Source organism: Montipora foliosa, chromosome 5, assembly GCF_036669935.1.
Source record: "Montipora foliosa isolate CH-2021 chromosome 5, ASM3666993v2, whole genome shotgun sequence".
NCBI lineage: Eukaryota > Metazoa > Cnidaria > Anthozoa > Scleractinia > Acroporidae > Montipora > Montipora foliosa.
This window is the reverse complement of record NC_090873.1, coordinates 35,450,474-35,462,973: the sequence shown is the minus strand read 5'-3', so window position 1 is coordinate 35,462,973 and position 12,500 is coordinate 35,450,474. Positions and strand designations below refer to the sequence as shown.

At 40.1% G+C, this 12,500-nt stretch overlaps 1 protein-coding gene and 1 non-coding gene across 2 annotated transcripts in view; both read left to right on the top strand.

The window, feature by feature from the left end:
• The window catches only part of LOC138004060 (oxysterol-binding protein-related protein 1-like), a 39,246-nt gene extending 31,603 nt beyond the window's left edge, over positions 1 to 7,643 (top strand). Inside the window, exons 26-31 of the mRNA XM_068850458.1 lie at positions 768 to 886; positions 1,829 to 2,087; positions 2,400 to 2,462; positions 3,933 to 3,993; positions 4,822 to 4,909; positions 7,009 to 7,643. Of these exons, the coding sequence (XP_068706559.1) occupies positions 768 to 886; positions 1,829 to 2,087; positions 2,400 to 2,462; positions 3,933 to 3,993; positions 4,822 to 4,909; positions 7,009 to 7,111 (693 nt within the window). The 3' untranslated portion in view covers positions 7,112 to 7,643. The remainder of the gene's footprint in view (positions 1 to 767; positions 887 to 1,828; positions 2,088 to 2,399; positions 2,463 to 3,932; positions 3,994 to 4,821; positions 4,910 to 7,008) is intronic.
• Trnap-ggg (transfer RNA proline (anticodon GGG)) lies at positions 4,670 to 4,743 on the top strand. Its single transcript has one exon. It is a non-coding gene; the product is annotated as a tRNA-Pro (tRNA).
• Positions 7,644 to 12,500: the final 4,857 nt, after the last annotated feature.

The following is a 12,500-nucleotide window of genomic DNA, read 5'->3' as shown; positions in this document are numbered from 1 at the left end:
TCTGTGTTGATTGGTCTAGATAATGGTACGAAAGGTTCCACAAATCAGCGATCGTAGTAATGCAGAACAAGGCTGTGAAATTCAAGATTTTGTCGGTTTGTTATCTGAATCTTTATCAAGAATTATTTCAACACCTCCGGAACGTTTGATTCAAGTTCATTCACTTAATTGTTGTCAGAAGCACGATTTCAATCCATTGTTTCTCGACCATCGGGTGTGGCCTTTCGAGGTTAGATTGGCATTTAGCTATAGTCAATTCCTTCTTGTCTATTACGTTCGATTGAAACTTTCCTAAACGGCAAATGAAGGGGACAGCCTTTAAATTTCTATTTTTGACAACTTTGGCTAGGCATACCTGTTAGCCATCGAAAGGCATTACATTCAAGCTTCATTTTGTCGTCCTGTAACTCAGATGACATCTTCAGTGTTTCAGAAAAGAGGGGGGTCTCAGTTCAAAAACCCTACAAGGTCAGTTTTATGGCCCGACGAAATAATAAAAAAATTATAATAGTTTGGTAGGAGCTGTGGAAATTTCCTTGTGGATATCCTTCCTTACAAAAGTATCTGGAAGCCTGCATCTTATCGCATGTTAAAAATAAAACACTTTTTTTATTCATATTCCAGAAGACGCCCAGTGAAACGACTTTGATTGGCGAGAAACTTAATTTAACCGACTTAACATTTCATTTGAAGAAATAGCTCCAAGCCACTTGCATGCTTGGGGATGAAATGATCATGGATTGATTCTCTTCTGTTTTGATTCGCAGTACGGTCAAATGGAAATAACAAATCACACCACGGGGGATTTCAGTATTTTACACTTTAAACCTGGAGGCTGGTTTGGAAGAGAACTCAATAAAGTGGAAGGTTCCATATTCTCTGCGGAGTAAGTGAAAGAATACTCTGCGATATCGCAGTGTTACGTGCATAGATGTTTTCGCCTGACGTCACAGCAGCCGTGTTGGTGCACAGAACAATGGAGAAAAGGTCTTTTGGCAATTTGACTCTATTATAATGAAAAACATGAGCCATAATTTGCTATTGTCTAGTGCATCAACATGGCCGTCTCATCACGTGATTGAAAACGATCTATACATACCTACTTAATTGACCACTCCTCATAAGGGGCTTTGCAATGAAACGACAGCGCAGAACGGCAACTTTTAAAAATCCCAACTGGCCGGAGCAAACCAGTTTTACTGTTTACAAGTGCAGCCGAGAAGTTGAACCGAGGCTACCAGGATCAAATGTAGCAAGTGGTCCGAGCGGGTCTTGCTGTAGAGTGATTGCTGGGGAAGCGAATTTTTCTCACATACTCACCAGATCAAGGGCAATTCACTCATTTCAGCATTTCAGTCATAATTTCCGAATAGCGCTTATAAGTGAAACTGTTTTTAATGCGCTGGGCAAATCACGCGAAATTTTACACAGCGGCCATGTTAAATCCCGAGGGAGGGAAATGTTTGATTTCTCCCAGCAAAACTTCTAAATCTTATCGAATGAAGGCCATTAACTTTCCTTTCAGCTAGCGCTTTGAGAATTTGGTGAATGTTCGCTTCTCGGCAAACCATTCTTGACGAAAGGTTAAATTTCCTTGACATTAAATAATTTTAAGCGCTAAGTTATACCTAGTTTATTTGTCGTTTTAACATTTATATCTTGTAATTCTTGTAATTTTTAACAGTTATATCTTGTAATTCTTACACGGCATGTCTGAAAACCAGTTTGCTGATTGATTGATTGAAAGTTTGCAAACGTTAATCCTGCTCAGTGACGAGTTCTTAGATTTATTGACGGTATTTGTTATTTTTTTTTTGTCATTGATTAGCAAGAGAAAACGTTTTATCATCAGAGGGGACTGGACGGACAAAATTCAATGTTGCACTGTGGATAAATTCAACAAGAAGGACTTCAAGCGCGAATCGAAGCGCCGGCGATCGGACGCCAGTGAAGGGAGCAACGCGTCAGTTTCGGCCGTGTCACTTGACAGTTGCAGCAGTGGGAGCAGTGATGGCAGCGTTACTGTGGATTTTTCTGCTCCTAAAGACCTGTGGAGATTTCAAGAAAGACCCCCGCATAGTAAACAGGTAACCGATGCAACCAGCATGTTTGTGTGTTGGGGGGGGGGGGGGGGGAATGTTGGGGAGTAGCGCAATAGTCAGTTGTTTTGCGTTTTGGACATCCCAGGAGAAAAAGAAAAGGTTTTGCTATCACTAAACGTTAGAAGGAGGAGGGGGGGAGGGGGGAGGGGGGAGGGGGAGGGAGTGGTCATCAGTGTCACCAAATCCGTAGGGAATTGTCGCAGTTAATTGTAGATAGTAAAGGCTCCTCTTCTATTTATCCGTTAAGTTTCTCTTTAAATTGATTGAGTCTCCCATTTTCTTTTTGCTTTTCTCCAGATGTACAATTTCACTACGTATGCAATGCAACTTAACGAACTTCACGAAGACCAAAAACCTCAGGTAATCATTTTGTACTGACTTGCCTTGCTTTCAGAATGCCTGGAATGAAACAGCTAGAGCCCGGAAATTGAGTTCCTCCTTTTCATCTCTCTCCGCTTCTTTTACGAATTCCCAGTGAGTTCTCCACGACCAAAAAATCAAACCTTTTACGCCAAACAATGTTGGACCGGGTACCTTTTAGCGCACAAAATGTAATTTGTGATAATTTACAAATCAGTAAATTGCTATTTTTCTGGCACGTATCAGAGGCCTGGTGAACGGTGTTAAGCGCACAGTGGTTTGTGAGATTTAGGTTTGTAGTTTCAAATTCAAATTCAAATTAAGTACTTATATAGCGCATGATCCATAGGTAAATGGTCTCATGTCCTTAAAATTAACAATAAGGTTATTTATAATGTTTTTAAAAAAATTATGACTAATTATGATTATATTTACAGTGGCAAGAAGTATATAAAATAATCGTATCTTGAAGAAAAAAAAAAAAAATTAATAATAAGCTTTTTGAAATAAAAATGTCTTAAGTTTTGTTTTGAAAGATTTTAAATCGTTCTCTAGTCTAAGTAATTTTGGCGGTTTGTTCCATTCAGAGGGTGTTGCCACTTGAAAAGCTCTGTCTCCTGTTGTCTTGTTTGATTTAAAAGTTGGTGGAGCCAGTAAAACTTCATTAGATGGGAGATTATATGGTGATTTCTTCTTGACAGGAACTAGACTTTGTATGTAATCAGGTGATAGCCCATGTATTGCCTTGTAAGTCATCAATAAAATTTTGTATTTAATTCTTAGTTTGACTGGTAGCCAGTGCAGTTTGAACATCAACGGCGTGATACGACAAAAACGTGTTGAGTAACATATATGTCTAGCAGCCGTATTTTGCAAACGCCGAAGCATTTTAATTCGACCATCAGAGCATCTATAAAGAAGACTTTTACAATAATCCAATCGGGCTATTATCGTTGCCTGTGTTAGTGTATTTGAGATGCTTCCTTATTCTCCTTATGTTGTATAGATAGAAATATCCCATAGCGCTCACTTTCGTTATATTGGTATCAAATTTCATGTTACGATCGAACCATACTCCAAGGCTATTCGCCTTGGAGCACAGCTTACAGCCAGCTGGAATCAGCTGTATGCTGGTTTTTGCTGAGGGAGGAAAACCGGAGAAGCCGGAGAAAAACAAGGTGGAGAACCAACGCAAACTTAACCGCCACTTGTGGCGTCGTTGGGTCCGGGAATCGAACCTGGGCCACATTGGTGGGAGGCGAGTGCTCTCACCACTGCGCCAGTTTTTTTTAGTTTTGTTCTAGCCTGGTGTCAATCCGCCCATCCAGTGCTAGTCAAAGTGAATTAGAAAAGCTCAGAATTTACGACTTCAGGAGAGATTGAAGCAACTGTTGTTGTTTACTGTTCTTTGTACTAATTGTGTATGTTACAAAGATTAGCTTAAACATTTTCCTTTTTTTTTTTCTATAGTTGCCGCCCACGGACTCAAGATTAAGACCAGACTGTCGCGCTCTGGAAAACGGCGATTTAGGTACGTTGCGCAGGATTTCCCTCCTTTTTCTTAAGTAATTTTCATTATCACCAAAAGCAATCGTTGAGTTTTTTAGTCACGAATTTTCCATACCCCTGCCCTCAGCTCTGATTGGCTGTATTCGTATGACCATCATTGGGTACGCATTTTCCCACACGTTCGTTAGCGTGGATACGCGTTTATCCGAAATTAAAATAACGATGCTGTGCTTGAATCCTGCATGTTAGAACGGTTCCTGAAGTGGACCTCATGTTACAAAGATGTTCAGTTTGTTACTATAAGGCGACGATTGCTTAAATTGTCCAGCTAGGTGCTAGGATCACTCAGTTCTCTCGTTCGTCTTTAACCCGTACTTCAAATATACATTCAATTCATTTCATTCATCGAGTCCTGCACGGAAACAAATCACACCAACAAATTGACCTGGGGCACGTTTCTCGAAAGTCCCGAAACTTTACGGGTCCTTTTCGGGTGTCACAATTCCCTTTGTATCTCAAGAACAGAGCGGATTTAAGTCGTCAAACTTCACACTCATGTTTCTTTTAGTTATCTTGAAAACATGTCTAAAGATCGCCTTTCCAAAACAAGCGGTTGACAGTTAATCAAATGGCTTTTCGGGCCCGAAAAGTTTTCGGGACTTTCGAGAAACTGGCCCCTGCTCTTTACCAAACTGTGTGGCTTCATAGCTCAGTTGGTAGAGCATTGCACCGGGATCGCAGAGGTCATGCGGTTCGAGTCCCGTTGGAGCCCTTGCTTCAATTGTCGACCCAAAGTGCGAGGATCACTCAGTTTTCTCATTCGTAACGTGAGCTTTATTCGTAACGACAGATGGTGCTACTCGGGAGAAAATTCGACTTGAGGAAAAACAAAGAGCCGCGAAGAAAGAGAGATCGAAGAGTGATCGATGGATACCCAGGTAAGGACAGGAAGACGTCTTTTTTTTTATGCTATATAGATGGCTGGAGTTGCGCTTTGTTTGATCCGGCTTACGCTCTTTACGACGCCACGGAACCGGAAGTGACTTTGCATGCCAAGTCATTAATGTCTCCTAGATTCTTGAACTAATCATCTTTAACTGGGAAAAGATTGCTAGGAATATGAATGTGATTGTGTGGCGACAAGAAAACAGTTCACTTCCGGTTACCGTCCGCGTCTCAAAAACGTCGCACGCTTAATCTCCTTTTTGTGTGAATACGCAAACCACATTCTCTTCTTCGTGTTGGTTAAGTTGCGGTCTTTCAGCAAATGCATTTTGAATGCGTAAACGTTTACAAGCATTGATGTATATCTTGTAATAAAGAAAAGACGCGCTTCGGGGAAAACGGAGCTTTTTCTCTTTTCTGAAAAGGCAATAAATCCAAACGTTTTTTTACGCAACGTGTTCTTTTAGTTACTATGCCGTATTAGAAACACGGGAAAGGGACGAAAACTATAATTTAGTCAACTGCATTTGAGAGGAGCGAATTAGTAACCACGTGGAATTCATTTCATGTGGGCTTTGATAAGGAGGGAAAACTGAAGAATCCGGCAAAAATTCCTCTTCCAGCAGAGTATTTCGCGATCCTTATAATGCCAAGTTTGGGAATAGAAAGCAGTGAGAGCCAGCTATCACCTCTTTTCTGTCGCGCCTTTGACAGCCAACTTGGATATATGCCGATAATGCGTTTTTTTTATCGCCGCAAACACATTAGGGAGCTTACGAAACGAGGACTTCATTTAAAAATACGAGTTCGCGTCATTCATATCACTAAGAAACTATTTTATGTAGTTTCGCGTTAAAAATGTGTAGTAACTGTCGAGGAATTAAACTGGTATGAGTGAGTTGGAAGCGTTGAGAGAGAACTGAAAATTCATCGTGATGTGCTGACGTCCTCCACAGAACCTTGAATTTGGTCATTTCACGTCGTCATTTAGGAGATGACGGCAAAAAAATGTACCAAAATGTAAAACGCACGTGCAGAGCGTGCAGAGCCATTGTTTTTGCTCACTAAACCTATTGTTATGTAGCGTCGTCGTTGCCGTCGGCGTCGTCGTTTCATAAGCTCTCTAATGTCTGCTTGTAAGCTAGTGTCGCCTGTTAAAGGGAACCTCCACAAAAACGACAAAATAACTTTAAACCACTGAACATGATGTTTACAATTAAGAAATTTTCAAACTTTTTCCAATGAAAGCGTTTGTATTCGAAAAAATATGAACTTCAAAAACGCTTGTTTTGACATTCAAATTTCCCGGGCGCCGCCATCTTGAAAAATTGTGACGTGTCGTTGTTGCCCTATTGTTCCAGAACAAACGCTCTTTGTGTCGCAAGCACGACACGTCACAATTATTCAAGATGGCGGCACCCGGGAAATTTGAAAGGCAAAACAAGCTTTTTGAAATTCACTTTTTTCGAATAAAAACGCTATTATTGGAAAAAGGTTGAACAATTTTAATTGTAAACATTACTTTCTGTGGTTTAAAGTTATTTTGTTAATTAGCGGAGGTTTCCTTTAAAGACCCTTATGTCCAGGTTTGACCCTAATTAGATGCACGCCCAATTTTGATATCCAACGCTTAGTGTCCCGTTAAATCCGAGCATTTGATATCTTTTTTTCCAACAAGGAAGTAAGTGTTAGGGCAAGCGTAATCTTAAAGGGGTAGTGTCACGCTATTTCAGTCAAACTTCAAAACACTAAAATATGTCTTTGCATCAATCAAGACCAAAACATAAGGGTGTAGTTTTGTTGCCAACAACAACTGAAGTGTATTGAAGCTATTCTTTGTTATTTGCATCTATGGATGGAGAGGATGGAAATGGATTGAAACTTGACGACGTGAATTTTTACACCCAGACACGAATGATGTTGTTGCAGAGCAAAGGGACACTTCGTGACGCTTATTTAAATCGGCGTGCGTCTGATTACTCGAATTTCTGGGCATATCTAGTTAAATCGACACGCATGCGCGTCAGACTTATTCTGCTTTAGCTATCATGTTGTTAACACGTTGAGCATGAATTTGCATTGTCTTTTACAGATGGTTTAAAGAAGATATAAATCCATATACAGGGCAATTGGACTGGATCTTTACAAATACATACTGGAATAGAGACTGGAAAGGTTGCCCAGATATCTTTTAGGAGTATCAAAGTTTAAAAAAAAAAAAACTCTAGCTCGTTAGACGCGGTGGGTTCTCGGTATCCAGCACTGCTATTGGACTTTGTGTTTTCTCGTTCCCCCGGCTTAAAATCTAGGAAGAGTACGAGACTGTAAAGATTACCCTTCACTTCAGTGAGTCCGATGTTTCTGGAGCCTGACCTTCCGCTTTTTTCTCTCGACCTCGCCGAGACTCTTCGGCAGCTTCTTCCAGAGATTATGGCATCAGAGTGTAATGTATCTTGAATGACGGAAGAGAGCTTCGTATTTTAACAAATAGGGTTGCAAGCTGTTCCTTAAGCTTCGTTGTGAAGGTGGTGGTGATAACGATTTAGGAATTTGCTTGATATAGTAACATACAACATACTGTCAGTTGCAGGTCCAGATTTCTTACTATTTTTCTAATTTATTAACAATTGAAGCGGGCGTCGACCTGCGCGTGTCGCGGAAATGCTTAGATAATTTTCCAAGTGCTTTTTTATTCAATATGTTCACATTTGAGTAAACCAATCATAGATTTAATGGAGGATCTTGAGTATGGAATTTTCGTGTATGTAATAATTCACGGTATGTGTAACTTAATTTTGAAGCAAAATCCGTTATTGAAGCAGGCTCAATGCGAATAGAATTTAGATCATAGTGACGTCGTAGTCAAAAATAGCAGCGACTTGAAGGAGAGACGAAGGTATTACAGCGATATTTTTTTTAATAGAACCTTTTAAATTTAATTCTGCTGGTAAAAACAGTTGTAGATGGTGCTTAAGGCCTCTTCTTTAAGGTTCACTTGTGTGAGAGGTCAGAGGTCTGACATTGCTCGACAAAGATTTTTCTTTAAGCGGAAATGCCATCTTGTATCAACGTCCTTGTATGTGCTGAATTTCATTTGGTAGACAAAGGAGCAGCGCAAACGCACGGTCATGTCAGTATTGTCAGGAGCAACATCATTAGTACAACATTATTAGGGACCTTAAGCAAGGAGAACGACGACGACGCAAATTTCCCTTTCGTAAACGGTCGTTGCCATTTGAAACGGTCGACTACACACATCACTTCAAAGAAAATTAAAAGAAACAAACTAAGAAAAAATATTACAAAAATTAAGACAAAAAAGGAAAAAAAACATTTATAAAAGAAAAACTGGAGGAAAAAATGAGTCCGAAAATTTCAAGACTCGAACTCGGGTTCTTAGCCCTCACCCTAAACAGAACCCTAACCCGAGCCCTAACTCATATGACCAGCGAGACACAACTCCCAGTAACCGCAACCTTTTGAGTTCTTAGACCTAATGAGTGTAATTCAGAGCTAAAAAATGGCATCGACCGTTTCAAATAGCAACCACCGTTCTGAGAAATGGCAACAAACATTTCAAATGGCAACGACCGTTCTGAGAAATGGCAACGACCGTTTACGAAAGGGAAATAGGCGACGACGACGGCTACGAGAACGTTGTCTAAAATTATTATTTCCCGTTACTGTAATAATTTTGCGATTGCTCCATGTCGCTCGGCTTAGAAAGTGTGAATACACATTCCAAGAATAAAATTAATGAGAACAGTGTGGATATTTAGAGAGAAAACTAAAAATTCATCGTCAGGTGCTCTCGTCCTCCACATGACCTCAAATTTGATCATTTCGCGTCGTTGTCAAAACGAGAACGGCAAAGAAATGTAAAAGGCACGTGCAGGGCGTGCAGAGTGTGCAGAACTATTGTTTTTGCTAATTAAGCCTATTGTTTTGTTGCGTGCTCGTAGCCGTCGTCCTCGTCCTGTCTTAAGCTCCCTATTGTATTTGTGGAACGGCGTTCTACAGACCAAGTTCTTGATTTTCCCGCGATACTAGACCTTTCCAGCTATAAATCGCAAGTCTTGCATGAGAATGAGAATGGTCACTCCTTCAAGTCAAATCTTATTCAAGAACTCGTCTGAAAATAGCTTGATCTGTGAAATGCTGTTACTTAGACAAGTATTGGGGCCCGTTTCTCGAAAGTCCCGAAAACCTTTTGGGCCCGAAAAGCCATTTGTGAAACTGCCAACCGCTTGTTTTGGAAAGCCGATCTTTTAACGTGTTTTCCAGGTAACAGAAAGAAAACGAACTGTGAAGTTTGACGACTTAAATCCTCTCCGTTCTTGAGATACAAAGGGAATTGTGACACCCGACAATGGCCCGTAAAGTTTCGGGACTTTCGGGAAACGGGCCCCTGGTTTCGTTCCAGATTTTTTTGTCTTCTCCGTTCCAAGGGAAGACTAAGTTGAACATTTTACGTGTCTATCACCTCAACAAAACTTTTCCACTTTATTTCAATACAGTGACTAAGGCTTGAAAAAGGCTTCGCAATTTGTTTCACGGACCAATGTTTGGCAAGGTTAAAACGAAGCTTCTCCTTATTCCCGCCAAGAAAACTCCTAATATGGGCAGCAAACAGTTCGATTGCCCAATCACATTACTGCATTTTAAATGATGTCAATGTGAGATGCCGATCGCTTTCCAGAAAGTTCCATGGAGAGATGACGTTGTTTGCATCCTCGTTCGCTAAGCCAATGAAAATTCGCGCTGGTTTGTTTTTGTTCGATACACCAATTAAATGTTTTGTATTTTTGTTTACGTTCTGTTTTTACATTGATTTTCACGGTCATATGAAAGTCGCTCTATTCTCCGAAGAATTGTCCCAAATAGATTGTTATGTTTACAACCTTTTTATTGAAGACTCGCTTTCTAGTCGCTTTAAAGAGGGAAGAAGCGCATAGTTTGGTCCATGACCGAGCGGTGATGGGGAATGGGTTCGATACTGCGTTGACGTCACAAAAGTCAACCCGATAGTAAACCCATTCGTCTTTCTTGGGGTGATGTAGCAGCTCTCTTAGCGTATAATGTGATTCGCTCGCTACCCAAACCCAAAAACAAAACACTAAACAACTGAAACAATGAATTAGACTTTGAAAACGATACAAGCTGCTTACAAATACCAAACTATAGCAGGTTACGAGAGCTGCTACACTACTGCTTCCTTGCGCGGTCATAGATCAAATTACAAGTAGTTTCTCGAATTTTTGGGAGCTTACAAAACAACGATTTTGAAGAGCCTTTTACCGAGCGAAAGAATTAGTCTTAAACAAGTGAAGAGAATCATCGACTGAAAAGGATTATTTGAGGTGATAGACACGTTAAGAATAAAAACTAGCGATACAACTACATGACGCTTCGGCGACCACCAGTCACAATTATGAAATGTAAAAAATGAGATTGGTATCGTTGTGTATAAAATGAACGTGTGAATGTACATTGGAATAAAGAGGGGTGCGGAAAACAAAGATCTCATTGGGTAAAAAGACTAGTCTTAGTCTTTCAAAGACTCAGACTCCATTCCAGCGAAACTTGACTGGACTACAGTTTTGCATTTGATAATGGTAACATGGCGTTGCCCAGAAGTCATCTATTTCTGTCGCTAGTCATTTACAACTGCAACAACCTTTAATTGCGACGATGCTAAGCCTTGAAAGTAGTTTTAAATTAGTTGTCTTTAAGTTTAATGAATGGCTTTCATATAGTTGTCTTATGACGTCACAATGTAATTTATGTCACTAGATTAAGACCATCACCTGAAGTAAAGATAATTTATATTTTAAATGAATTATTTGTGTTTCGCACATCTGGAGATTACAAGAACAGTGAATCTTTGTAGGTGATGATTTCATAAATAACTAAATGGTATTGGCAATCATAATATAAGTGGAGTAAAAATAGCGATTAATTCTACGTGTGTGTTTTAAGTCGCGCAAGGAAGGGAATGTGAGCGAAAACAAATTCTATAAATCCTGGACCCCATTATTTCCAAAGAAGGCCACATGCAGACTTTACTGTGTGTAAGGGCGCTTTCCTGAGCGACCAGACCTGTCAGTTTGTAAATAAAATGGAACACTCGCATGATAGACTCTCGCATTCTTCTGGAGGAGTATATAACATCCTATTAAGTGTGTTACTTTGAATGCGTTGTAGAGTTAGTCCTTCCAAATATCCGGTCTGGCCCGTCAGTTCTGTCAAATGGAAAGCGTCTTAAGGCTAGGTGATTTTCCTCGTCATTGGAGAACCCTTCGGGTCGAAACTGTTAACAACATACGTTGACGTCTACTCAAGAACTATGGTCAACTTAAGCCTCTGGCCCCTATGAATTTCCCTCTTTTAGATTCTACTCTGTTTAACGCAGATTTAATGCGTCAATGAGGAACGCCCTTTTTTTCACGATGCGCATACTTTCCGTGACGATGACTGATATATTCCAAAATAAGTCACCAACAGTCATTAATGAAAACAAATAAATAACAATAGCCGAACGAGGAGTGCCTAGAACAGAATGACTATTCCGCAGTACTTATTTCTCCATCTGCTCTCCCAAACCAACCTTTGTTTTATAATGCCAAATGTAAGATAGAACTATGCAAAGTACCTAAGAATTATTCCGTGAGGTTGCGTTGGGTATGAGGTGGATAATAGCTAACGACGCGAGTACCGACGAGTGGGACTTGTTGGCTGTAACCAATGTTATATGGAATGCAATATTTTTCAGGGGAATTTTCCTTTCCGCAACAAATTTTCAGCTTGGCTACACTTGGCGCGATCATTTCGTACATGAGTTGATAAACGTCGCTTTAATTGTCTACCACGAAAATATGGTGTTATGGGCCTCGAAATGGAATTGCCGAGTTCTTGTCTGCCTCCTCTTCAAAGCGAGTCTAAAGCCGTGTTCACATTAGGTCTCGATTGTGACAGAATTATAATCGAATTAAATATGAAATGGGTTCACATCAACTAATAGACCTTTTCGGCTTGTACAGTTTGTTTTCCCAATACAGATCATGTGATAATACCAGAAACCCATAAGAGTTGAAACGTGTAACGGCCCCTTGTGTTCTGGGAAACAAGCTTCCGAATATTCAATTTGCTAAGTACCATATTTGGAACAACAAGAGCGAGGGGTTTCCAAATATGGTACTTAGCACTGAAGCATTCAACCAATCAGTTTGCACTGAATATTCGGAAGCTGTGAACGCGCGTTACACGTTTCAACCCTCATGGGTTTATGATAATACTCAGGAGGCTTGGTCCTTTGTTTTGTTCATTAAAAAGAGTGCATGCAGGCATATTCATGCTTGCATGCCCTCATTTTAATGAACAAAACAAAAGACCAAACCTCCTGAGTATTATGACATGTCTGTATTGGGAAAACAAAATGTACAAGCCGAAAAGGTCTATTGCAGTCCCTGATTATAACTGGATTATAATTACTTCAAACAACCTCAAGGTGGTTGTTTGAAATAATTACAGTGCGTAATTGAACAAAATAGCGAGCACGTGGTGGTATGAGCAGACGAAACTTCT